At 35.7% G+C, this 27529-nt stretch overlaps 1 protein-coding gene and 1 long non-coding RNA gene across 5 annotated transcripts in view; one reads left to right on the forward strand and one right to left on the reverse strand.

Annotated features, from left to right (window-relative positions):
- Positions 1–27529, forward strand: part of LOC143363220 (KICSTOR complex protein SZT2) — a 281412-nt gene that overhangs the window by 101139 nt on the left and 152744 nt on the right. For all 4 annotated transcript variants that reach the window (XM_076803815.1, XM_076803817.1, XM_076803816.1 and 1 more), the window contains exons 10-11: positions 6758–6957; positions 13627–13790. In XM_076803815.1, the coding sequence (XP_076659930.1) occupies positions 6758–6957; positions 13627–13790 (364 nt within the window). The remainder of the gene's footprint in view (positions 1–6757; positions 6958–13626; positions 13791–27529) is intronic.
- LOC143363230 (uncharacterized) overlaps positions 1–27529 on the reverse strand; it is a 159726-nt gene that overhangs the window by 55547 nt on the left and 76650 nt on the right. The gene's annotated exons all lie outside the window — the stretch shown is intronic.

Raw genomic sequence — 27529 nt, forward strand, 5'->3', positions numbered from 1 at the left:
ATTTAAATTTACAAAATGACGGCATTCTCCCTGTGACTGCTCACGTTTTTCTGCAAAATTCTATAACAGCAATGGAAGTGGATTCCTCCTCCTCGGACGATGAATTGAACAATATGAGTTTCCCTGAAATTAGTAAAGCACACTATCGGAAAAAACGTATCGATATAGACGAAAATATTATAGTTTACTGGGAAAATCAGAAATAATTGACACCTATATTTACCAAAACTAGCGTGTATAATTTACGCTGTGATCGCAACTCAGATTACCGTTGAATGAGAATTACTGTTTGCGGTGTAATTTTTCAGGAGTTAATTTAGAAAAACTCACGTTTGTCACATTAAATTTTGATTGTAGCAAGTAGTCATTTTACGAATAAAGAATTTATTAAATAATTGATTGTCTACCATTTGAAAGTTGTACTATTTAATAACTATTAGAAATTTCCTTCATCAATAACTGTTATGAGCGATCGAAATGAACATCTCTCATTGATAATTGTTATGAACGAACGGAATAAATTTATCTTATTGATAACTATTATGAGCAATCGAAGTAAATTTCTCTCATCGATAACTGTTATGAGCGATAGAAATAAATTTCTCTCATTGATAACTGTTATGAGCGATCGAAATGAATTTCTCTACGATAACATTTACCAACAAGGGAAACAATTTTCGGTTACTTATAATCTTTATTTGTAATCAATACGGGTTTAGTCGACGAAATACTTGTTATTCTTCGAAATATTTGTTATTCTTGTTATACTTTTATTATGACTTTTTTTCTTTTTGGTTATAACACTTATGGCCCTGTATCTTTTGTGCCATGCACAATAGGGAACTGTCAACACGCTCTCGAAAAGCCATCTGGAAATGCTCGGACGTTCGAGTTAAATGGCCCGACAGTCCTGAGAATAAAATTCGGAACGAAGCCTGGCACAGTTATCCGCTCCTAAATGCTAGATTTAAAACCAAATTGATCTTTATACGACTCCACCAGCGGGCGTTCGGTTTATTTCAACCGCAGTCTCCCTCTGGAGGAGCGGCAACGACTCGGATTCTCTCATATTCTCAACTCCGATCGGCAGCCGGCCTCTTGGCCGTCCACTCTGACACGTACAGAGGAGCCAGAAGATTCCACTCTCAGGCGTCTAGGCAGCTACCCCGTCCTTTCCCTTCGACCGAGCTATGCTCTCTCATGTATCTAGAGAAGCGCCTAGGTGTATCCTCTGTCCTCTCCTGTTGGGCTGTTGGGCGTCCGATAGTACTGCTTTGTACTCTCCCATCCCGTGGGCGCCGTGGTCTTACCTCGTCCTCTCCCACAGGTTCAGCGAAAGTACCCGCTGCGCGGTAATCCACCGATACTCAAACCAACTCGTTGTTAACCCTATCAACAACGCCTTACTAGGGACCTAGAAGGTTCTCGTCTTCTCGAAGCTTCGGCCACGTTGTCCCGACGCGATTCCTCTGTTGCATCGGGTAGAATCGAGGCGCCTCACAGTGCGGACAAATCGCCTGTTTTCGGCACTTCTCGTAGTTCGGTTATTAATGCATATATACAGGAAATTTTTTACAGACAATTATATTTACCAATATAGTTTATAATTTTAACAAAAAAAAAAAAAATTTTTTTTAGAAAAAAGTTTATTATTAAAAATTAACAAATTTATTTTTAAAAACTAACAAGTTTAGAACAAAATTAATAAGAAATGAACCATATGTAAAATTAACAATAATAAACTTAAACAAATTATAATACTAGTGAATAAAATGAATAAACTCAACAAAATGCTATCCGAGCATGCTGCTGCTGCTGCTTCGCTATCCGAGTCATTCTCAGTACTTTGATTGCGACTCAAAATCATTGACTCTCGCGATCTTGCACATTTCGATCTATCCTTACATTCTTATTACTTTTTTAATAGTTATAAAACATATTAAAAACAAATTAAAAATACATAAAAATGATTGATATATAATTATTGCTAAATTGTATTATGCATAAAAATGGTTATTATATGATTATTATTAACAATTTCCATCCTAATACGCATGTTTTGCAAAAGAAATGTATTTCATATCGTGATATACACGAATATTGAACTTTCCCAGTAAATTCCCCACTGTAACTGTGGCGAACAAATGGCAAAATTTTTTACAACCAAATTTGTTTACAAATGTATACTTATTGTTAATTATTTACAGAAAATGAAATCTAACAACATAACTAATACATTTTACAAGAAAATAACAAATTTTCCACGATAGATCCTAAAGGAAAGGTATGGACACTTCTTAAAAAGTTTATAAAATTGAGAGTCGCAAAAAGTGGCAGACAAAACTATGAAATTCTTAAACTATAATAAGTAATGTATCCGAATATGCATAAATCTCAAGACATGTTTTGCCGTTTTTGTTTTATGTTAATTTGAAGTTTTACATGCAATTAACGAATAAAACCACCGTTGAAAATTTGTACAAAAAATAAATCTACTTTATTAAATGTATAAAGAATGCATATTCCTTGGTAAGAACTTTCCATTACACAGAATTATTATTGCACACTTACTTACAGTTAATATAACATTTTTCGCTTTTTGGCACTTTAGAGAGTGCCTCTATGGCCAAATTTTTTTACAAAAATCTAAATTTGGTTACTAATGCATATGCAATCGTAATTAGTCACAAAAAATTAAATTTAACAATAAAATTAATAAGTTGAAAAAAAAGAAATTATTTTTATGCATAAAAAAAATTGTTAAATGATTTTTAAATGAATAATAATATTCATTTCCTGCTAATAAAGAGTTCTGCCAAAGGAAATTTTCGTGCATCGTCAAATAAAAATGTAGTGAGATGTGCCGACTTGTCCGCACTGTGCGCCTTGGCATTACCTCGTTCTTCGTCGCGCCATAACCTGATATTTTCCCGGTGCTCCCAAACCTTATTTTTAAACAAATGAGAACCCTTGACTTCATAAATGATCCTTGAAAATCATTATTTCAGTCTTTCCTACATTTAATAACAATTTCTTTTTGACCAACTATTTTTCTATCCTCTTCATCATGCTTTCCAGTTCTTCGGCTTTGTTCGCCAGTTCCACTATATCGTCTACATCAGCTAAGGATCAGAATTTCTCTTTTCCCATTCTGATCCTTCGCACAGTCTCTTTTTTTTAATTCTTCTTCCATGTCGATAATGTACAATGCACAGGGTGTTATTTGGCTTTTCAAGTCATATACATTTCTGGGAGGTGCACAGTAGTGGTAATCGATGAATTAGCTGTTTATTTGCTGAAAAATCACTTTTCTCATATCGATTTTTATCAAATGCATATCGTTTTATAAATCAGCACTTTTGAAAACTATGGAATCAACTTTTTTAAAAATTGTAGTTAGAAAAAGCGTTTAAATATGAACATTTCATAAGCACCATTTTTCACCGTGAAAATGATTCGTCTTTTTATCGATACCCTGGAGAACCTATTTAATAATATTTGTCTATTTTTTTTTTTACTAAAAATACATTTCTTGTACTTAAGGGAGCTGGCACGGTTTGAAATCCATATACGTATGCAAGGGTCAAAATCTTGACAAATTGACGCTTCAATATTGCAATGAGCAGTTTAAAAGTGGTCATTTGTGTTTCCTCAAAGTCCAATCTATGTCTGTTCAGAGCCCAAATTGCAAATTTCTACCTCATCGTGGAGTAATTTGTAATATTCGGCAGAAAACTCGCTTTCTGAAGGCAGTACGACGTCACAAGATGGCTGCCGCAGAGAGATTCTCTTAATTTCGAGAGATTTAGTGTTCGTATCGAAAAAAGGCTCGGAACAGACGTAGCAAAGACATGTACAAACACGGTGGTATGCATTTTTAATTGATTACTTACTTATTTAAGACGTAAAATGTCTAGAAAAAAGGCACCATTTTGTGGTTCCGCTTACTAGCGTCACGGTCTCCCCGCGGCAAACACTGTACGTTGCGATAGAATACGGTCGATAATGCAGATCGATAGGACAGGTTTACATATGTACAAAATGTATGCTGCCGAATATTGCAAATTACTCGACGATGAGGTAAAAATTCACATTTTGGCCTCTGAACAGACCTAGATTGAATCTTTATTTCGTATGAGTGTCAGTAAAAAGAACGGCGGGACTGACATACAAGGAGATTTAACTGTACCTCCAAACCAGAGGGTTATCAAATCGTTTCAACGGAAAAATTGTGATTTTATTAGTTTCTTTTCGCATAAATCGATTTTTTCCAAAATCCTGAGGTGACAGACAAATTTGGTGATCGGATTTGAAGTCAGCTTGGTAAAATCTACGAGAAAAGATGTATAGAATATGAAGAAAAAATCAAGACATTGATCTACAATGAGATCCGTTACAACGAGACATGATCACGTGCACGCGTACCCGGCAAAAATTCAAAGTTGATTTTCTCGAAAACAAAGCCTCACATGAACAAATTTTGTTCTATATTTTCGACTTATTTTTTCATGTACAATCACCCTCTTTTCGCTTGTACCACCAGTTACCGAACACCCTGTATATATATATAGATATTAGGATGAAACTTGCACTAAACTTAATTAAAAAATTATTATAAAAAATATATATTCATAACGATAATTATCAGTAAATAGGAATAGTCTTTCAATGATTTTAGCACGTTCGCACATTTGCCGTTTTTTTTTTTGTGTTCCGAGCATACCTGCAAATAAATTTGCACGCATTCCTTTTAATGTATCTCGAAAAACCGGCAAGTGATAGATCGACCGCGCGCACGAACGCAAACGGGTTGAACTTGTAAATCTGTTTGCAGGACAGATCGCATAATTGATAAAATCGACCGTTCGCACAAATGCGTGCACAAATGCACGCGGCAGCCATCGTGTATATAAATGGGTTTGCCACCATCTTCTAGATTTTCTGTGTTTATCCTTCGCGGTTAACGAGTAGTGGATGTAAACATATGCTGCTGCAGCTTCCATAGTTTGCAAGAAATTTTGGAAATTACACAAATGCGATCCGTTCGTTGCGCTGGTCACCGAATTAATGTCGATCTCCGTCCCGTCCGCCGAACGGCTTGCCCTCCGGCGCGCCGTTCGGTGCGTCGAAATTAATGTCGATTTTGCGTTTACTTGTAACTTGTAAATTATTTGTTGTACGAAAAAATGTTTCGAACAAAAATTGTATGGTTTCCTGGAGGACATGCAGTGCTCTAATCTGCTTTTTATTGAGTGACTTTTTATCGAGATACGAAAGTCACCTTCAGTTTTTTAATTGGAATACCTAATATTTTTCTACGGATTCGGATAAAACACAAAATTCTGTTTAACAAGGTATTAAACCAAGTTGAGCTAGAAGTTAATAATTACTGAGATATTCTCAAATTAATATTTCATATGCTCGGTCAACGTGATTATTAACACGACTTCGTTTACGACAAATCATTCATAAAAAATTCATGTTTGTAATTTAAGTTTAAGCCGTATTTGGTATAATATTTACTTTTTTATGCAGAACTTGGTACTCTATCCGAATTAGAGAAAAAATATTAGACATTCCATTTAAAAAACTGGAGGTGACCCTTATCTCGATAAAAAAGTAAAGCAATAAAAAACAGATTAGAGCTCTGTATGTTCCCCAGGAAACCATGCTATAAGACTGTTGTAATGAAAATAGTAGATACTTTGTTGATTCCCCTCAGGTTTACAATTTTTTATAGTACCCCCTCTTTTTTCCGCCTTTCCTTCTCACGCCGCTCTTATCCTAACCTTGTTTCTAATTTAAATCTATCCTCTTTCCTATCTCTTAAACTATCTCTTATACCTACTTATTCTACATATACATCATAAAACTAAGAAGAAAACTAAAACTAAATGGAAGAAAGAGAGAGATACACAGCTAATGACTAACTTAAAACTACTGATATTGTCCTCCTACCATACACACACCACCCCCTTTCCCTAACCGTGCGACCCCCTCTTCCGGTCGCTCACCATCTATCCCCAATCCTTCTTGGCTCAATCTTTCTCTTTCATCCACATTCTCTCCTTCCAGTTGCACCTTCCCTCCTTCCATCCTCATCCCATTTCCCAATCTGAACTTCGCCACCCTCTGCAGTCTGCTCACCCCCATCCTTCCCTCAGATATCCCGACAACCTCTCTCCCTTCACCAACCCGTACCACTTATTGTACTTGGAACTTCCTATCCTCTCCCATCGTTCCTCCTTCTGTATTTTCTTCTTCCTCTTAACCAATTCCTCGCTCACTATCTCCCTTCTCTCTTCTAGCATTGTAATGAAAATATGCAGTCCCATTTAAGAAAACTTCGATGACCTCGTTATCTCGAAAAAAGTGACCTTGAGAAAATTTTTTTGCCTGTCACCGCATTTGCCCCTTCGATCCGAATATTCTTGTGCCCTGACTTTTTTTCCTATCATAAAAAATAAGCGAAATTCATGTCAAGTTAGGTGAAATACTCTGTATGTATTTGTTTTTCTTTTCCTCTGATTCATCACTTCTTTTCATTCACTTTTTATTTACTTTTGATTGAAAAATTACATTGCTCGCTGCTGAGTTATACAATACAAGCAGCTAGAGTTTTTTATACGTTGTCGCCGTTTGATTTATTTCGGTGTCCGATAATTCCACTGTAAGATGATGACCTTATATTGTTAATATAAAACACACACTTATATTGTTATATATTATAATATTGTATATGTTTTCTTAAATGTAGGATGCGACTTGCAGAAGGCTTCAGCTTTACTTATTCAGCAGCAGGCATTTTGAACATGGTTCTTGAGGTGCAAATGCAAGGTGTTGACAAAAATGATGGATCTTATCCTTGCATTATTCAATATATTCTCTTTCCACCACATGTTATATCAAGTTCAGTATTAGAACGTGATAGTGTTTCGGAAGAAGATACTGACGAAGGTAATACTAATAATAGGATAATACTAATACTAGTATTTTAATGAAGTAATAAATAAGAGAATTGGAGAAAACTATATTTTAATGTAATAAAAAAGCGTAGTACCGAACCTATGTAGTACACTTCTCAAAAGTCGTCATATTTTGGAGATCTTGAGCTTCTCTCAATCATTACATACCCTTTCGTCGTTCCTGTCTTGAATGCAGATATATTACTATATGTAATGTTCAGAGATTTACTAGCCGGTGTTTTTCTCGTAAATGGTAAGCACATACTACAATAAGGAAAAAAATATTACAGTGAAAAGTTTCTGTATTTTCTATAAGCTATGGAATGGTGTACATCAATTTTTTATACCTCAAATACTTTTCGAGAAACGAAGGTGACTTACAGTTTTTAAATGCAATACAACGTGCATTTTTATACAATATTACAGGAAATCTATGTCATGTTCACAAATGAAGGAAACCCAAAAGGATTGTTTCCCAAAAGGATTTGTGGCGACTCAGGAAAAATTTGTTTATCATTTTATTGTCATTTTCTACCATATCGACATAACATTTTCTGCCTTACCGGCATTTCCGTACCAATTTCAAAATGTTTTTGTTTCAAGCCAATCAATGTGTTTGCGTCACTTTTATTGTCTGGAGACATTTCCATGTGATATCTACCGCCACGCTCAACCTATAAAACAATAAAATTTAAACATAATCATATCCAAATCTAATCCAGACCTAACTCAGACCAGACTCAGCCCGCGTACAGCAATAACTAGTTCAGAAATGGTACCTAATCCGAGCGTGCGATAAATGATACTAATATAACACAATTTTTTTTTTGGGTCGCCAAAAAAACACTACATATTTCCTTTTGGGAAACATGTTTTTATTTAATTATATTTGATCGATTTTCGGAACTTCAGCCAAGGTGGCTGGCCGGCTGGTCGCCTTGATGACTTTGTGTGACCACACACACATATATGAAATCCATATACGTATATGAACTTGCAAGGGTCAAAATCTTGACAAACTGATGCTTCAATATTGCAATGAGCAGTTTAAAAGTGGTCACTTGTGTTTCGTAAAACTCCAATCTATGTCCGTTCAGAGCCCAAATTGCGAATTTCTACCTCATCGTGGAGTAATTTGTAATATTCGGCAGAAAACTCGCCTCATAAGCAAGTATGACGTCACAAGATCGACAAAATTGCTCTGAACAGACATAGCAAGGACATGTACAAACACGGTGGTATGAATTTTTAATTGATTGCTTTCTTATTTAAGACGTAAAATGTGTAGAATAAGAGGCACCATTTCGCGGTTCCGCTTACTAGCGCCACGGTCTCTCCGCAGCAAGCACTGCACGTTGCGATAGAATACGGTCGATAATGCAGATCGATAATACAGGTTTACGTATGTATGATATGTATGCTGCCGAATATTGCAAATTACTCCACGATGAGGTAAAAATTCACATTTTGGCCTCTGAACAGACCTAGATTGAACCTTTAGGAAACACAATTGACCATTCCTAAACTGCTCATTGCAATATTGAAGCGTCAGTTTGAATAGTTTCTGACCCTTGCACGTTTCGCTACGCATCTCGCAGCGTCACGCTTGCTTCGAACGAATAATTACTTCTTAACACATTGAGCGCCTCAGCCGGAGCATTAAAAGTGAGTATTTTGCATAACTTTATACAAATAAGAAGAATGTGTTTATCCAAGTTTTCAGGCATTTTTTAAATAATATATACCTAAGGAAATAAGTTTGTTGAGTAATTCCACGTAGATGGATCTTTACAATCTCAATAATCGTAAATTAAAAATATTAGAACCCGTCATTTTGACGGGTCCCGTAAACCTAGTGTTAAAGAAATCCGCGTTTTCGCGGGGCTGGCGCTCAAGCGATAGACTCAGAATCCCGCGCTTTCGCGGGGCCGGCGCTCAATATGTTAATATATATATATATTTTGTTTTAATTTTTGGGTTGTGTAATAAATTCCTGCGTTTTTTGTATCTTATTTTTTTCCTGCAATTTTGTGTTTCGTTAGGTAAAGTATTGTATATACGCAGTCGCAAGTCTTTTTCTTGCTCTACAAGCCTACTTGCTTCAATTTTTGGAATTATTTAATTTTAAACAATTTTCAGGCATTTGAAATGGAAGTTCCTTGAGCCAAAAAAATTCATCTTTCAAAAGCCTGAAAATTGTTTAAAATTATATAATTCGAAAAATTGAAGCAGATTGGCATTTCATATATTCTTTTTTACCGATACGTCGTATGCGATGTAGTTCGACACAGAAAATTTTAACCATTCCACAATCAGTTTTCTCTTCTAACCATTCGAAGACCATAGTGTGACAGTCAAGGTCAAGTCCATTTCTTTCCGTGGGAAAATGCTTTTCGCATGCCCCGGCTCCCTGGGGGGAACCGGGGTTATGTGGGACTATCTCTGGGGGGGGGGGGAGATCCCCAGAGACTACCCACTAAAAACCCACGCCCACCTAAGCTAAAGGGGAGGTGCCTGGATCACGCGAGTACTCAACAGGACACCTCCCAGCTAACATAATACCCGAGGGAGGGGGTCAGCCTCCCCCATTGCCTACGCTATAAGACCCTGGGCGGAGGGACCCGCCCGGTGTCCCCATCCCTGGAGCCTTCGGATTGGGCTTCCCGAGCCCCAGCTCGGTCTACCCACAGCTCCCGGAGTCTTCGTGCCCCGCTCGGGGCCTGTGTCCCGAAGGAACCAGCCCCGGCCGAGGCAAGAAGACGCCGCCACCGGAAGGAAGGGCCGTCGGAGGCGCGATCCGGCACGCCCCGACCCTTCCTCACCCAAAACCCCTCACGAATCCACCTCCCCTAAGGGAGGGATGGACCGAAACCCTCCCCTGTGATGGAGGCACATCAAGATGCAGGGAGTCCCCCCGCTCCAACCCCTCTTCGCCCCCCTCTCCCGGGGGCACTCGGTGGCCTCCTTCTGGGTCATTACAACCTCACACAAGGAGGCCACCGCCATCCACGACCCCTCGCTAGCGACCATGTGGTCGACCACGGCCGGCAGCGAGAGGTCCCACCCGCCCACTGCGACTCTTAGGACATGGCGCGGTTCGGCCCACGCCGGGCACTCCTCTAAGGTGTGCCGCGCCGTGTCTACATCTTCGTCGCAGTGGTGGCACTGCGTTGTCGGCTCCTGCCCCATCTTGTGCAGGTACTCTCCAAAACAACCGTGACCGGAGAGCACCTGCGTGAGACGGTAGGTCAACCTTCCCCGCCTCCTGCACCATTTATCAAATATGGGCTCGAGAGCCCGGACAATCGGACGCGTCGAGGGTGCCAGGAGCACCCCCCACTCCGCGAATACGTCCGCCCGGGTCTGGCGTTTCTGAGCCTCGAGCTCCTCCTCCTCCTCGTACGAGAGATCCACCCCCGGCGGGCGGCGGAACGAGCGGACGATATGGTATAATTTCGCCCGCTCCGCCGCTACCAAATGGAAGGGTGGAACTACGGCGAGGAGGTGGGCCTGACTGGGGTCAAGATCAAGTCCATGCCGGCCACCTTAAGGCAGCCGCCTTACCGCCTTGATGACTGTGTAATCACACACGCATAGAAGAAACCCATATAAATATGCGAAACTTGCCAGGTCTCACGGAGGCTCAAACTGATGCTTCAATATCGCAATGAGCAATTCAGAAGTGGTCAATTTGATTTCCTAAAAGCCCAATCTAGGACTGTATGGTCCCCAAAATGCCTATTTGTATGTTATCGTGGAGTAATTTTTAATATTTGGCGGCTTATTGCCTGACAATTACAGTGGCGCTAGTAGTGAAAAATATCGGGACTGCGAGGTGCAGTTTCTGACGTCTCGTGACAGGCAGTATGCCGCCGAATATTACAATTTACTCCATGATAATGTACAAATAGACATTATGGAGACCATATAGTCCTAGATTGGACTTCTAGGAAACCAAATTGACCACTTCTTCCGATATTCTCATTGCGATATTGAAGTGTCAGTTTGAGCCCCCGTGAATCCTTGCAAGTTTCATATACGTACATGGGTTTCTTTTGTGTGTGTGTGGATACACAGAGTCATCAAGGCGGCAAGGCGGCCCTCTTAATGTGAGTTCCAGTAGCTAAAATATTATACATCGTTATGCTGTATGCAATTTACTTTTGGTGATTTCTGGTACTTTTTTGTTTAATATATTGCACTGCTAGTATATTCGTACCGTACCTAAGTCTCTTCTCTCAAGTGACGATTCTACAACGATCACACTACAATATCAAAGGCTTTGTGAGATAAGGCCGAAATAATTCTGTACACTCTGTAAAGAGAAGTAAACACTCTAACAGTAGCAACACAAACCAAATCACAACATAAGACCACCGAATCTTTAGCTAATGGAACTCACATAGAACACGAAATGCAAACTTGAAATACAAAGTAAGCTAGAAATATTCTTGTATAAAATATCATAATTTCAGAATAATTCGAATACGTTTTTCAAATGGTCAAACAAAAATGATATGGCTAGGAAGTGAAAAAAATGCTTGTTTCATGAAATATACATAAACTTATAATTAGTCTTCGCGGGGTTTCGATCCTTATCTGATAATAAAAGTCTTCAGTAATTTCCGCAATCGGCCACCTTACTGCTGCGTGTCTGCATCCTATAGCGCTGTTGAAATTCAAGTTACATACACACAATATACATTACACGGTACTAGAGTCGCAACATTGCAATATAATCCACCTATCATATATTGTCAGTTTTCGTTTATTGCTTTGTAATAACTTTTAAAATTTGCAAAATGTTTCTCTTAATGTTGAAATGTTGCACAACATTGCACAATACATTTAAAAAGTTAAGAAAAACCGATATAATTTAGTTTCTCGTGGAAAAAAACATTCAAAAAATTGATTTTTAATTTTTTTTTAGCAACAACGCACCTGAGTAAAAAATATTAAGAAAATTGGGGATAGCGCTGATGATAATTTACTGCTGAATTAATTCCCGAAGGGTTACTCTTGTATTGCAATATGAAATCGGATTTTTTTTTGTGTTTCCTTTTTCACAATCAGAGTTTGCAACTAAGAAATCAGAAAAAATACTCGAATATATAGTTCAATATCTTAAGTGTGTCTGACTGTTTTACAATTTTTAGATTTAATTAAATGAGGAAAATGGGACAAAAACTCATTTTTCGTTGTTCCTTCATAACCACTATAACAGGTAAGATATACGGCTAAAACTTGGCAGAAAAGGTTCTTTCTTGGGAAGCTATCGAACGCGCCATTTTCAATTTCCGGCCAAAAAAAGTTTTTCCATTTCAATGCCTGAAAGGCATTTTGAACTCCTTACCCAGCTGGGCTCTTTCGGAGTATGATATTATTAGGGTTTTGTGGGTTTGGGGAATTGAATCACACCAGAAGATTTATATACTTATTTGGTAAGCATGCTGTGCATGTGGCAACGTACGTGTGATCGCGATCGGCTCTTATGGACGCAACTATGTAAAACAAAATGAGCTCGAACGGCGCGAGCAAATTTCGGTTATATGCGCTGTGAGAGCAGCAGTCGGTCAGATCCACACATCGATATATTCTAACACAGGCTTCAGATGTAATAGCTATATTCAAGATGTTTCCGAGGGCTACGGCCCCTTGATCCGGCCGCGCCACAAACAGTTCATATGGTACGGGCCTGAGGTGGCTCGAGAACTAGGACCGTCACGGGGAGCAAGACTCGCGGCCAGGTCAATGGGGCGTAGCCCTCAAAAATGCCTCGGATGTAGCTATGTATTAATTCCCAAGCCTGTTCTAACACATATTAATTCCCCATTACTTATGGCTTACGGCTCAGGGTGTTAACGATTTTTTCTTGGCGAATTTTTACCTGGTACTATGCTAAAATGGGTTTAGAAAAGAACCATATCATGTGGAAATTATAATTCACAATATAGTTTATGCTTGAAAATTAATCTTTCGTCGTCTTTTTCTTTATATAACTAGAACAGCTTACTTTAGTTTGTACAATACGCAAGTATAGTGCATTCTTGTAACTCCTACAACAGTTAGCGTCAGACTAAATGCAAACGAAGTCAATACGAAATCCACGAAGCAAAACATTTGTATGACCAAAAAGACAACAATCAAAAAGAAATGTGTTTGTGTCCGAACTGATAGTGGATATGCTCCTATTCTGTTTTGTAGGCTTTTTAATTTGTAGTTTCTTAAGAAAATTGACTCCGTCATTTTGGTGAAGTCTGGATAACGAAGATTGCATATTGAATGTGACCGTTACGCATACCCAATATTTCAAGAGATATTTCTAACAAGTCAGTTTAGGAAGAAAAAACAACAATTTTGCTCTAACGTGTTGATTTACAAGTTATTGCCGATTAAACGATTAAATGGGTTTAGAAAGAATGCAGACAGCAATTTATTTTAGTATTATATCGTATAACATCATAGATTTGCATTATACACTTGTTCCAAACAACAGTTCTTGCATCATTATGCAAACTAAATTAATGTTAAAACTATTTCTATGCATGCATACTTCGCGGGTGTACAGCAGAGACGTTAAAGAAACAAAATTTACAATATAAACAAACCATATAGTAGAGAGCTTAGACAATAAAAAATTATGATATATATTAAATTACAGGCACAGCTGATGGTGAAGTAAGTATTGACGAATTTGAAAATTTTGGCGATTTTCAAATTGTTTCTGAAATTTGGATTGAACCTCAGTGTGGTTTGGTACAATTACCCATACAATCTGCAGCAAGTTATATGCATCTTTTGCAGTACCACAAACTTCCAGATGCGGTGAGTACACAAGTATATCATGTTATAAAATACATATGTACATGTATACAGGGTGAGGTACCTAAGAGTTTCATCGAAAATATGTCTGTTGTTTTTAGTAATACGAAAAAATGTTTTATTCAGTGCGGTAATTACTGTGACAGAAAGGTCTTTTTCCTCTAGGTCATATTTTCCGATATTTAAAGGCTATCGTCGTTTTTTTCAATTGAATTATGTATCTTGATTAGTGTAACAGTATAGCTAATTAAAAGACGAATTCAACCATGTATAATGTGTTGACCTTCAAATGACCTCCGAAGGAGTTATTCTTCAAAAAGCGTAACTTAACACACGAAGACCATGTTCATGCTTACTGTACTCTACTAGGGTTCCGTTCAGGTACATAAACACTGAAATATTGTCGAAAGACATCTCTTATTTACAAACTACATCGCTCTAACATCGTTTCCGTGTAATTTTTGGTGTAATGATGCAGGAAAAGGATGAAAATATCGGTGTAGCCGCCGATATATATACTATGGATACGAGATGCCGTGAAACGAATTGATGTGATGATACTCCTCTTCACCCCCCAGGTGCTCAACACTTTGCCACTCTTCAGGTGGCGTTGTTCGCAATGAAGTTGCGCGTTAGGGAGCAGTTTGTTTTATAGCGTGGTTTGGCGTGTTTTGTGCGCGTTTTTTTTTTATATTTAGTGAACTTTCCTTCTTTTACTTTATTATTTGTTTATAAAGTAATTAATAAATGTATTTCAGTATTATTATGGATCTGATTTCATTTACTTCTTCTCTTAAAACGTAAAAAAATACATACCTCCACTTCCTTTATCTATAACAGTGAGGTAAATTGTAATAATGTTTAGAAACATTTTTAAAATTACTATTCACACTTTCTGCGAACTTCAATAATCATTACTTCTGTTTCTTTTATATTATATTTATATATTTATTTCACTATTTTCACGAATATCATTTTTTGCATCAGTTTTTTTTAATTTTAACGTTCATACAAGTAGTTCGTATTATTCTGCTATATTAATACGCGTCCCTTATAAATTCAATCTTTCAAACTTCGCGCTAGTTCCGTTAGTACACCGCCGGTCCGTTAGTATTTTCTTCGCGTAATATCAGGTTAGAAAAATAAAAAGAAAATTAAATGATTTTTTTTTTCTTTGTAAGAAAATTTTCAGGAAATAAAGTGAAATTACTCTACTTTTTTACTCAGAATTCAACATTCTTCCATATTGTGGTATAAAATATATAGTATTTCATTTAAAAAAACAAAGTCGACCTTCAAATCTCCGAAACACTTCTACCTGTAAAAAAAATAAATACACTAAATTGTGTACCCCTTCAGACCATGCAACTTCTGTATACAAAACTTTTTCGTGCAACGCATCCTTTGGAAGTTATATAGGTGTGCAAGTTGCGTGGACCACCCTGTATATCAGTGGTCTGGTGATTTCGAGTCTCCTCATGTGTGGACTATCAACTTCGGAATCTAAAATATTTATTTCATTATTTACATTTGGTTTTGGTTTATTGGGTACACGTCTTTTCTTTTCTACATTTCCAGCTTCTCGAAAGAGCTTGAAGACGCTCCTGATAGTTGAAACACTAGGATGTCTCCGATCAAGATATTTTCTTGCATATTGTAATTGAGCTTGCACTGTGTTTTGTCTACATTCGCTGTAGACGATTACAATATCACATTTTTCACAGATCGAATACGACATTTCGAAACGAAGAATGAAATCATACTGATATAATATGATACAAAGTGCTGCATGTTACAGCAGTTTGTAAACAACATGTGTCTTTCGACAATGTTTGTAAGCATGAACATTGTCTTCGTACGTTAAGTTATGCTTATTGAAGAATAACTCCTTCCAAGGTCATTTGAAGGTCAACATATTATACATGGTTGAATTTATCTTTTCATTAACTATAATGTTACACTAATCAAGATATATCGTCCCATTTTAAAAAACGACGATGATCTTGAAATATCGGAAAAAATGACTCAAACATTTTTTCGAATTTCTAAAAACAACGGAGACATTTTAGATGAACGTCTTAGATGCTTCACCTTGTATATAAAAAAAACTATTCAAACAAAAGTTGTAGTATGTAAGGAAGTGAATATAGTGACAGGAAAAAAATGTTCTTGTTTGAAAAAAGTTTTCAAGGTCATGGATGTTTTTTCTATTACCAACTGTTTATGCTATGTGTGTATCCTCAAAGACAAAAAAAAAACAAATTCAACGATATGCAGTAAATTCTCGTTGTATCACAGTGCCAATCTTACAATCTGAAGTCAGTAGAAAAACTCACACCATCGCGGTGAGTGGCCGAAGCTCGAGAGCCGTCGCGGTCACAACATTGTCGGCTATATCAGTGTGAGACCAGAAGACCACTACTAATCCAATTACAAAAATTCTTTATTTTTCGTAATTTTGAATGAAACTTTTACCAACATATTCGTGGAATTTTTGCAATGAAAATGATACCAAATATGATATATGTAATTCCGATGATATTTACGTGTGTAATGAACGATGGAAGTCTTCCCATAACAATTACATTAACGGAAAATTAGTGTAAATGTGATCCGAATTATATCACGTTTAGTATCATTTTAATCAGAATAATGCCACAAATATATTGGTGAAAGTCTCATAAAAAAAGAATTAATAATAAAGAAGTTAATTTTTTCATTTAATGGCCTGCGCTCACGCGGGCTTTGATCTGTGCCGGCGGCGGCCGCGACTCTCCGCGGCTCTTTCTTTCCCATACGCTGTCCTTCTCTGCGTTCGAAACTTTCATCGCTCGTTACACATGTAAATATCATCGGAATTATATCATATTTGGTTTCATTTTAATCGAAAAAATGCCACGAACATGTTCACGTATCAGTAAAAAGAACGGAGGGATACTCTCCTCAAAAAATTAAGATATCGCCTCTACGAACCGGAGAAATTGTGTCAATTTTCAATGATCATAACTCCGGCAAAAATTATTGTATCGATATCGTTAAAAAATCATTTAAAAGCTTGAGGTCTCTACTTTCAGATGCTGGTTCAAATTGTTAGCTTTGTTTGCTTTTTAACACAGTTATAGCGTTATAAAGGAAACTTTGACAGTTACAAAAAATTTTGTTCTACTTCCAGACATTCTATGGGGTGAGAAAAATTTTTTTTGATAAATCGCATTGTCATCATTTGAAAGCACCTGCTTTCCTGTGCAAAAGACCTGATTGTCGAACATAGTGCGATTTTTTTTGTTTAAGTTATGCAACATTGAAGCAAAAATGGTCTTTTTAACTTTAACTGGCTCTAGAAAACGAAAACATCATCGTAGAACCTTGTGCAAAAAAGAAATAGAACGAGCATTTCTTTCGCTTTTTTTTTTACTTTTTCAATTTAATTAACATTTCGATATACCAGGTCTTTCTGTATATATGCATTGCATAATTTCCGTTTTCATTCAACTCGCTATATTTCGGCGAGAAATGATAGCAATACCATCATCTTAAGGTTAGTTTGCATTTGCAGCAGAGATTCTGCCGATTTCATTGAACACCCAATGAACCCGTTGCGACAATTTTTCACCTATAGAAATTGTGCTTGTATACGCGCACAGTGTTACACACACTAAGCAGTGAGCGAGCGAAAACTAGCTGTGGTACTGTACATAGTAAATTATGTTACTTCGAAATTCGTTTCAATTACTGAATTTATTGAAACTAAAAGCAAAAATTTAAAGAATTGCTCTTATTAGTGTTTTTTCGTAAGTTAAATGAGTTTTACTAATATAATACACGTTTCTGTGTGCTAGAATCATTTCCATTATCGAGTATTGACTTTCATTTGTTCAGTGTTTTCTTAAGGTTTCTTATAAGCTTTACACGACATTACCGTTAGTTCATGTAACAAAAATTCGAAATGATTTCTTTCGTACCCTAAGTGTACTTTCGTACTTTAATTTTAATAAATAAACAATTAAGTGATTTTAATGAAAAAATTTAATATCTCTATTTTAATATTTATTATGCTTTAAAAATATGTACAATTAACATATGCTCAATAATGAACACCCCCACAGTAAGTAGGTCCCTTACCCTTGGTATAATGGAAAACGTATTAAGAGAATTTAATATGTCAAAGGCAGCATGGATGTCATCTTGTTCTACATCCTTTTCTGATAATAATTTGTCCATATCACGTACTAGAGACACGTACTAAAACTAGAGGTTGGTGTAGTAATTACAGGAATTCCCAATAAATTTGATATACACACCTTCAGGACCGTTGATTTCATAGCTCCGGGGTTTGATCATTCTCTGAGGAAAGACTGTTTGCTGTAGTCTGTAACGATATATGAATGTAGCTCAAAGGATTTTTAGAATCTTCAAAATTGTTAATTTTAGGTCTGCAAAATAAAGTGTCAATCTGTTTTATTAAATCGTATCTATTGAACTACTAAGCCGATGAAAATGAGCTTTTAGTAGAAACATGACAGTATCCAATAAAAATAATTTTAGTTGAAAAAAAATTTTGTCACTGTCCATTTTTATTAGAGTTTGGTAGTACAATAGTTATAATCTAACGAATAAAGGTTGATACTTTATTTTGCATACCTTTAAAATTAATAATTTAAAAAATTTTGAAAAATCTTTCAAGATACGGTCTTCCCACCGAGAATGATCAAACCTTAAGGCTGTGAGAATCAATGATCGCATCGTGGAGCTACTAGGTTATTTGAAGTTTGCGAACATAGATAAGGACAGCGCGTACAAGAGAAAGACAAACTGTTGTTCGAGGCAGACGGCGCAGGATGTGTATCGATTATAATGTTAACGCAACAGGAAATTTTTTTATTTTTGATTCTTATTTTACATAACTTCTACCAACATATTTGTGAGATTTTTCTGATTAAAATGAGTCTAAACACTTTAGCAATGTTGGTATTTAAGATCAATCATAGTTCTACTTATCCCCGTGCCCATCTGGGACCACTTATGATGCCGCTAAATTACAGGGGCTGGCAGTCTTTAACAGTACATCGTCGGTGCTATTTCAATAGGGTCCGCTGTCGTAGTAGGGCATTTTGTACAGAGTCGGTAATTCAGAACCGTAGACAAAAAAAGCATTGCATGCAGAGCCTGTGCTAGGGATTTGATGGCGGTAATCAAACTCGGAACACTTGGTTAACGGTAAATGCTAAATCTTTAGTTCTGCTCGTACGTGTTTACACTTGGGAGTAATATATTACACTGTCCGTTATATTGGAATACAATTTGTACCACCTGCGCGTATGGAATTCTTTAATGCTAGGAACTTTGGTTTTAGGAACTTCTTAACAATAAAAGAGAGGAAATGAGAGTGCTCACGCTCGGGATTTTAGTGTCCCCACTTTTCTGTATCTTCTTTTTAGCCTGAACCAGAACCTGCATCATCTTTTTAGCCTGTATTAGAATCTGCATCATCTTTTAGGCTGGATCAGAGCCTACATAGAAGACCCACTTTTAACATAGAAGTAGCATCCACTCTGGCATTATTTGGAATCCGCTGCTAATGATGCAGGTTCTGGTCCAGGCTAAAAAGATGATGTAGGTTCTGGTCCAGCCTAAAAATTAGACTAGGGAGCAGCACTATACCGGGGACACTAAAATCCCGGGCGTGAGCACTCTCATTTCCTCTCTGATAACACTGTCCAACATCAAAATCGTTTTGCAATACCTGTTGGGTGATTCTAAGACACTTTGTCATTCTAAAACCAATTCCGAAAGCAGAATTGCTCCATCACGCAACGTTTTCGAAAAATTTTGGTTTTTGTAAAAATGCCCGATTTTGATACAAAATGACGTGTTACGCAAAAAGTAAACACGCGAGAAAGTTCAAATTCGAGTCAAGAGATAGAGGGGACTCTCCTCTACATATTCATATAGTCAATTATATTTTTATGTACTTCCTAATAGTTGTAAATGGTTGTTAAAGTTTGAAAATGTGCCGACGCGGGTACTTTGTACGCTCTATTTTTGTATTTATGTGAAAAATCCTTTATCTAGCAAGCATTTACTATACAGGAATGCATTCTACAGACATTTCTGGTAAAGAAACCATTCACGAAAAGTATTTAGTTCCCTTAATATACGAGAAGGTTCAGAAAATATTAATTGACAGCGTGTGCGCGACGCGTTCGCGCCAGACGGCCATTGCAGCCTTTTCCCAACTCGCCAGGGCCGTCGCTATGCGTAGTCGACGTTGGTACCACTCAAGTATGTCTTTGCTTACTATGCTTAATTACATACATATTTTTTTTTGTCTATTTGGGTGCCAATCATTACAAAAAATTATAAAAATACGAGTTATATTCACATTTCATTGTGGAAATGCTTAATAAAGAAAATTGAATACAAAAACTTGCCTATTTCTGATGTAAACAAATTAAAAATGTCTCCGCCTTGTTTGACGCTTGTTCCTGGTATCCCGATTTTCAATAATAACTGCCCAGCAGTAATCAGCAAGCATCGCACATAAGTCTTTTCCTTTGTAACGTTTTTCCATTGTTGAAATATCTTGATGAAAGATTAATTCTGGAATTGTATTCCTTGTTTTGATTTTAAAATAATTTCGTCATGAATATAACAAAAACAGTCCGGCTGATTTATACACTTCCGCGACATTTTATCGATTTAATATAGGGCAATCTATGTCTTAATTATGTACTTCGAACAATAAAATCGATAAAAATAGTCCCATTTACATAGTGTTTGGACTTATTTTAATCGGAAGAATCTTGTATGTCTATTGGTATTACAGTTATAATGATAAGACAACAATTACTGAAAATAAAATTTGCCAGTCACCGCATTGCTGTCTTTCCTTACATTGTAACTATTTTATAGTCTGTAGGCTGTAGTCTGTAAGAAAATTTCGTATGTCAGAGCTCAGTTTCGGTTTGAAATTTGTCGAAGTCAGTCGTGTTAAGCATTTTAAATCTGCATTTCTACGCGATAAAACGTTATAAAAAACTTTATAGTTATTTATAGTATTTTAGTTTTTGTACATATAATATATGTATTTTAGTAGTGTACGTTAGTAGTGTATTTGAATAGTGTAGCGTGCGTGTGTGTATTTTATATATATTTATTTATTTATTTGTTTGTTTGTTTGTTTGTTTGTTTATTTATTTATATATTTATTTATTTATTTATTTATTTATTTATTTATTTATTTATTTATATTATTTTACATAATACAATGTCGCGAAGGTGTACAAATCTGCCGGACTGTTTTTGTTATATTCATGACGAAATTATTTTATAATCAAAACAAGGATATACAATTCCAGCATTAATCTTTCATCAAGATATTTCAACAATGGAAGAACGTTACAAAGGAAAAGACTTATGTGCGATGCTTGTTGATTACTGCTGGACACTTATTATTGAAAATCGGGATACCAGGAATAAGCGTCAAGCAAGGCGGAAACATTTTTAATTTGTTTACATCAGAAATAGGCAAGTTTTTGTATTCAATTTTCTTTATTAAGCATTTCCACAATGAAATGTGAATATAACTCGTATTTTTATAATCTTTTGTAATGATTGGCACCCAAAAAGACAAAAAAAAAATGTATGTAATTAAGCATAGTAAGCAAAGACATACTTGAGTGGTACCAACGTCGACAACGCATAGCGACGGCCCTGGCGAGTTGGGAAAAGGCTGCAATGGCCGTCTGGCGCGAACGCGTCGCGCACACGCTGTCAATTAATATTTTCTGAACCTTCTCGTATATTAAGGGAACTAAATACTTTTCGTGAATGGTTTCTTTACCAGAAATGTATGTAGAATGCATTCCTGTATAGTAAATGCCTGCTAGATAAAGGATTTTTCACATAAATACAAAAATAGAGCGTACAAAGTACCCGCGTCGGCACATTTTCAAACTTTAACAACCATTTACAACTATTAGGAAGTACATAAAAATATAATTGACTATATGAATATGTAGAGGAGAGTCCCCTCTATCTCTTGACTCGAATTTGAACTTTCTCGCATGTTTACTTTTTGCGTAACACGTCATTTTGTATCAAAATCGGGCATTTTTACAAAAACCAAAATTTTTCGAAAACGTTGCGTGATGGAGCAATTCTGCTTTCGGAATTGGTTTTAGAATGACAAAGTGTCTTAGAATCACCCAACAGGTATTGCAAAACTCGAAAAAAGTTTGATTTTGTTGGACAGTGTAATAATAGACGGCGCGTATGCGACTTGCACCGACGTAGGCCACACGTTATCGATTCGGAGGGACGTAGGAAAATTTATCACATTGCAATATGTATTGTTTCTCTACATCTCGTATATTAAAGCCATGTCTCCTTGAACAATGTAAACTTATAATAATACAATAGAACATTTGCAATGGCTTTATATTTTGGTTGCAAATATTATACACAAACTTAACGTAATTTACTTTTATTTAAATTGTTAAAAAATAGTTTTATTTTGTCTAAACATAAAAAATGCAAGCACAATCAAGCCCATTTTATTGAACTTACAATATACTTATTTTAAAAGAAGAAATAAGACAAGAAGAACTATGTGCGTATAAATTCGATAACTGCATAGAATTCATATTGGCATAATTACAAAGAAAATATAACTTTGGTTTAAAGTGTGTAAAACCATTGCAATATATTTTCTCTAATTACACGGGTAATAAAAATAATCGTACGTGTAAAAACAAAAATAATTGTACTATACACGTAGTATTCGTGCTAACTTTTAACTAAACATACATAAATATTATACGTAGAAGCAATTTGTACCTGTACGTATGCACTTTAACATAAATCGAAAGCAACTTAGCTAACTAGATTTGTTTAATAACTTAGCTAACTATGTTCTTGAGAATAAACATTCATTCAATTCTATAAATGCAGTTCATAGCAAGAGAGTAATGATTCTGCTTCTCCTATCTCTCCTTATCAGTAAAACGTAGTATATTTTTCAACGCCTTTTTTTATGAAATCGACACGATGATATTTATTTCTTGAGTTACTTTTAAAATGATAAGATATTGGTGTTCAGTATTCCGTTAGCGTTTTCTTCTAATGTGATTTACTGTACATATTATGCAATCGTTTATTATATGTTCTAAGAAGTATTTCTTCTCCGTCGTGTGATCCGATTTATATCAACATTGAATTCGGATATTGTATTTACAATTTGATGCAAACTGTGTATCAATTTATTATCACGTCACGTATTTTATACGCGAGACGCACTCTTTAAATAATATTTTTATGGCATTATATAAATGAACAATTATTCACTACTCAACAAGCCCAATACATTAAAAAATATGTAATTTACGCGATCCAACTTATCGGATGTCATATTTAATACAGAATTTGAAATCTTCGTAACTTTATTTGCTTAACGATACCTCGAGAATGTCAAATAATCTGTCTATTTCATAATGTTATCAGTAGGTACGGCGTTAAATGTGACAGGTTATTGGCCTACTATACATAGGAAGAAAAGTTAGTCTTTTAGTAAGTTTTTTAATGTTATTGTTAAGAAGTTATATTATTATACAGTATAATAAATTACACGAAGTATATAAAATTCATATTACAATACAGACGAATTAAAATACAAAATTAATGTCTAGTACTATTCTTCGTTACTGTTCGGAATACCGTAGAAATTATAAATGCACAATTATTTTGTTTGTATCATAGTTTGTTAACTTTAATATAGACACATATTCATATTTTATACATATGTCGTATTGGTATAAAAACAAATACGATTCCAAGATTTAAACATTATTCGTGTCATTACCTAAACAAATTCTAAACCGTCAAAATGATGACTAACCCCCCCCCCCCCTCCTAATTTCACATTAACTACAACATATTTCATTTAGGACAAAATCAAGTTTAGGGCAAAGTCAAATGTTACTTGTAGAACCTATAATTATTTTCATTCAAGCTGATAATTTTGAAATGATTATGCTTTAAACGGCATGCAGCATCGGTAGTTTTAAATTATTACAATCGATATAATACTCTTTGAAGCATAAAATGTGCAAAGTAGGTAGAAGCTGAATATTTTTTGCATTCACTCCAACTAAACTACGAAGCAGTTATTGTTCTAAAAATTCAAAGTGTTAGTAAAAAGGAAGGTAGTTAAATGTTTTAAGATGTTTAAAATATATACATACGTACGTATATTTGTCACAATTGTGAGGAATGCTGTTTAGATAAATGTTCTTAATTAAGCTATGTAATGACGCAGTATAAATTGAGCAACATTTACTATTTCCAGTATTCTTCTTCATCTGACATTGTTCAGTTATATCTTTAGAAGGTTATACTTATGCGGACTTCATCGTTGAAAGTAGATACCGTTTTATCTTCAATCTTATCTCTTCACTGATTCTGATATTGATGCTTACAACACTGTACAATGTTCTTCGAAAGTATATAGGATAAAATTCGATCATAATTTTCTTCCGATCGACATAATACGATTCAATCTGCATTCTTTTCATCAAGCTTTTGTAATTTAACGTAGCCGCATTGTTTCTTATATTATAAAACGTAATCTGTAACTAGTCTACACTACAGAATATAATTTTTGATGTTTCAACTAAATTAAAAATATTACAGTAAAACTTGAGTTTCTTTAAACTGAACTCTCGAATTCCGATTGAACTTACGAAAATATGTTAGATTAACATGGTTCTTTTTACTCAATAATTTTTTTGCTACACAGTGACGTCTACCGTACGTGTTTAAGCGTAAATAATTTTTTGCAAAATTCAATTTTTAGTTTAGCTAAAAACGTTCAAAAATATTTATTGTGTCTCTATGGAATTAAATCAAATTTCAGTCCGATCAATTATTATCTGCTTGTATTCATTCTGCATAATTTTCGATTAATCTTACGAATATCTATGTATAAAACATATACATATGTATCTCTCCTAAAACAATTAAACTACAGTTTAATTTACATTTATTGTATTCATATATTGTCATTTTACGCATAGATCTCAAATAATCGTAATTATGACAATATGCGTTATTGGGTTCAAATTTGGCTGTTAAACTGGATCAAAAAATAGAATAATTAGTTGCAAGAATATGTCAAGTCTAGAACCGAAATAAAACTTACATTTGAATACAATATGTCGCGTTTCTTAATTTTATTTGAAATTTATATTTTATAGTCCAGTTGCCGCTTGTGAGTTAAGCTTATCTGTAGAAATAGGAAAAGTAACGTTTTTCTTGTGCTTCGGGAACACAATCAAAGCGAACGATAAACGTACTTTCATAAGATAAACGATATCTAGCATTTTATTACCTGAAAAGGAAGATTGCTAATCATCAAAGTCCAAACTTCAACATGCAACAACTGATATACTGTTAGAAATACTTTGTACGAAAGGTACCGTTTTGTTGCTACGTGCAACTTCTCTCGTTTCGTTCGTAATAAAATATCTCTAACGAAACATTTGTGAATAAATATTTGGGGTATTTGAAATAATATATTTGTTTTGATGTATTGCATTTGCTTTGATTTTATGCCACTATATCAGACACAACACGTTTGCCGTTGCACAATCCCCGTTAGCCAAATGCTGTTTTGAGCAAATTTTTTCCTGGTAACATTTATAGTTGGCATTTTGTTGGACCTTTGTTGCGGTATTGGTTGGCCAACCGTTAGAAATGTCGCCTTTTTTGCAGTTGGGCCAACGATCACAACGAATGGTTGTGTTTACAGTATATCATAAATAATATATGATATAAACATTGTAAACGGTCCACGGATTTTGGTCCCTATTTTTTATGAATTTGGCACCAAAACTTGTCGACAAATTCCTAGCCAAATGTGGAAACAGATGCATCGGAATTTGAGTGCAAAGTTTGCAGGCAAAATTCCATGCCAAAGTGGGACGAAACATTGGCTTCATTATAGCGGGCAGATCAATCGCACTAAGAGCGGACCTAACATTGCTCTAAGTAAGGGTAAATATCAGGCAAGATCGGGCAAGATATACCTTGCTGTGGGCGGAAAATGGAATTTTATTTAAACTTATAAATTATATAATTTGAAGTTTCATGTATTTAAAATAATTTAATTCCGTTTTCCCTCCTACAGAAAGATTTACTTTAATTTTGCCCAATATTTGCTCTTAGAGCAAAGTTAGGTCTGCTCTTAGTGCGACTGATCTACCCTTTATAACGAAGCCAAGGTTTGGCCTCAAGGTTTGCACTCAAATACCGAGCTTAATGCGAGAACAGATGGATAGGAATTTGTAACCAAATCAATGTCTACGCAATTCCTGTTCAGCAAGTCTTGCGGCGAACAAGGGCGCCCGCCGATGTTCGCGGACATAGCTGAGGGCAATGTGACGTCAGCAGGAAAAATATTGTCATAAACTGAACCATTGAAAGGAGGCTTGATTCTCTGCCAAATTCTCTGCCCGCACGGGCGATAGCTGAACGGGACTCGTCTAGGCCCTACGCCCTACACGAATAAGATAATCATACAAATGAAAGTTTTAATGATACGCAGAAAGAAGTGGCATATTGAAGTGTGCAGGTTTGCAGAACTAACAATACTTAAAAACATTTTTTAAACACTTTCGAATAAGTATTCTACATACATATTTTCTCTATGTAAATATTACAATACTATTCGAATGAACAATTAGACTTCCAATAAGTTGAATTTGTTACTTTCTTAAGGAATGAGGAACGAAATACATTTGGCACACATTAGTTTGTTGCAATTTCGATTCATTAAGGGCCTGGTCTTCGTAGATTCGCGATAAGGTAGAGTGACTACATTACCGTAAAAAATGGTTTTACATGCCTCAAGTTTTCATTCTTATATAAGAATATTTTGTCGCTGGTAAAGGGCTCATTCGAAAGAGGCAGGTTCAATCTAGTGCGCGCTCGTCAGGAGCTGCCGAGAATATGCAGATATTTGGTAATATAAGCGTTAGAAGTAGGCCAAAAATTGACGATGTGCATGTTGTGGAATCCAAGCATTTTTATGCCATTGAATGAGTTTCCTGGATAAAATCGAGAGCAGCGCGCACTAGAAAATATCTCCAGCTACAAATTGAGCTATATTTTGTCTTGATTCTCTGCGAAATAAAGCCAAAAACTTGAAACACGTTTCTGGCGTCAGAATTCATAATATCGATAATACAGAGCAAAAAATGTGGCAAGTTTAGTCACAGACTTAAGACTCGTCGGATCAAAACCAAGACGGATCTTAAGTCTGTGTCTGAAGGCTGTGAATGGACAGAATTTTTTCGATTACGTTTTTCGAGTTAGAATGAATACTTTTGTCACATACCAATATGTATAGAATCGAATCGAAATATCAAGCTTCGTAATCTGGTGTTGTTCGTTCATACGGTAAATTCAGCCTTTCAAAATGTGGCCATTTTTTGAGTCATTGAATGAATTTTAATGAAATACGTGAGTCAAAAAGGGAAATAAGGTAACAACGTTTTCGATAAAAAGGAGGTGAGTATATACTGTATGTGCGTTTGTATGTATATATGTATGTATGTGTAAATATATCTATCACTACATTTCGTTATCGTAACCGAGGTGGGGCTTCGATATCGATGAAGGCACCGAGAACCAGGTTTTTCTATCAGTTGCTTCAGGTATATATAAGGCCAGTGTGCACCTAAATG

This window comes from Halictus rubicundus, unplaced genomic scaffold (assembly GCF_050948215.1).
Source record: "Halictus rubicundus isolate RS-2024b unplaced genomic scaffold, iyHalRubi1_principal scaffold0028, whole genome shotgun sequence".
Lineage (NCBI taxonomy): Eukaryota > Metazoa > Arthropoda > Insecta > Hymenoptera > Halictidae > Halictus > Halictus rubicundus.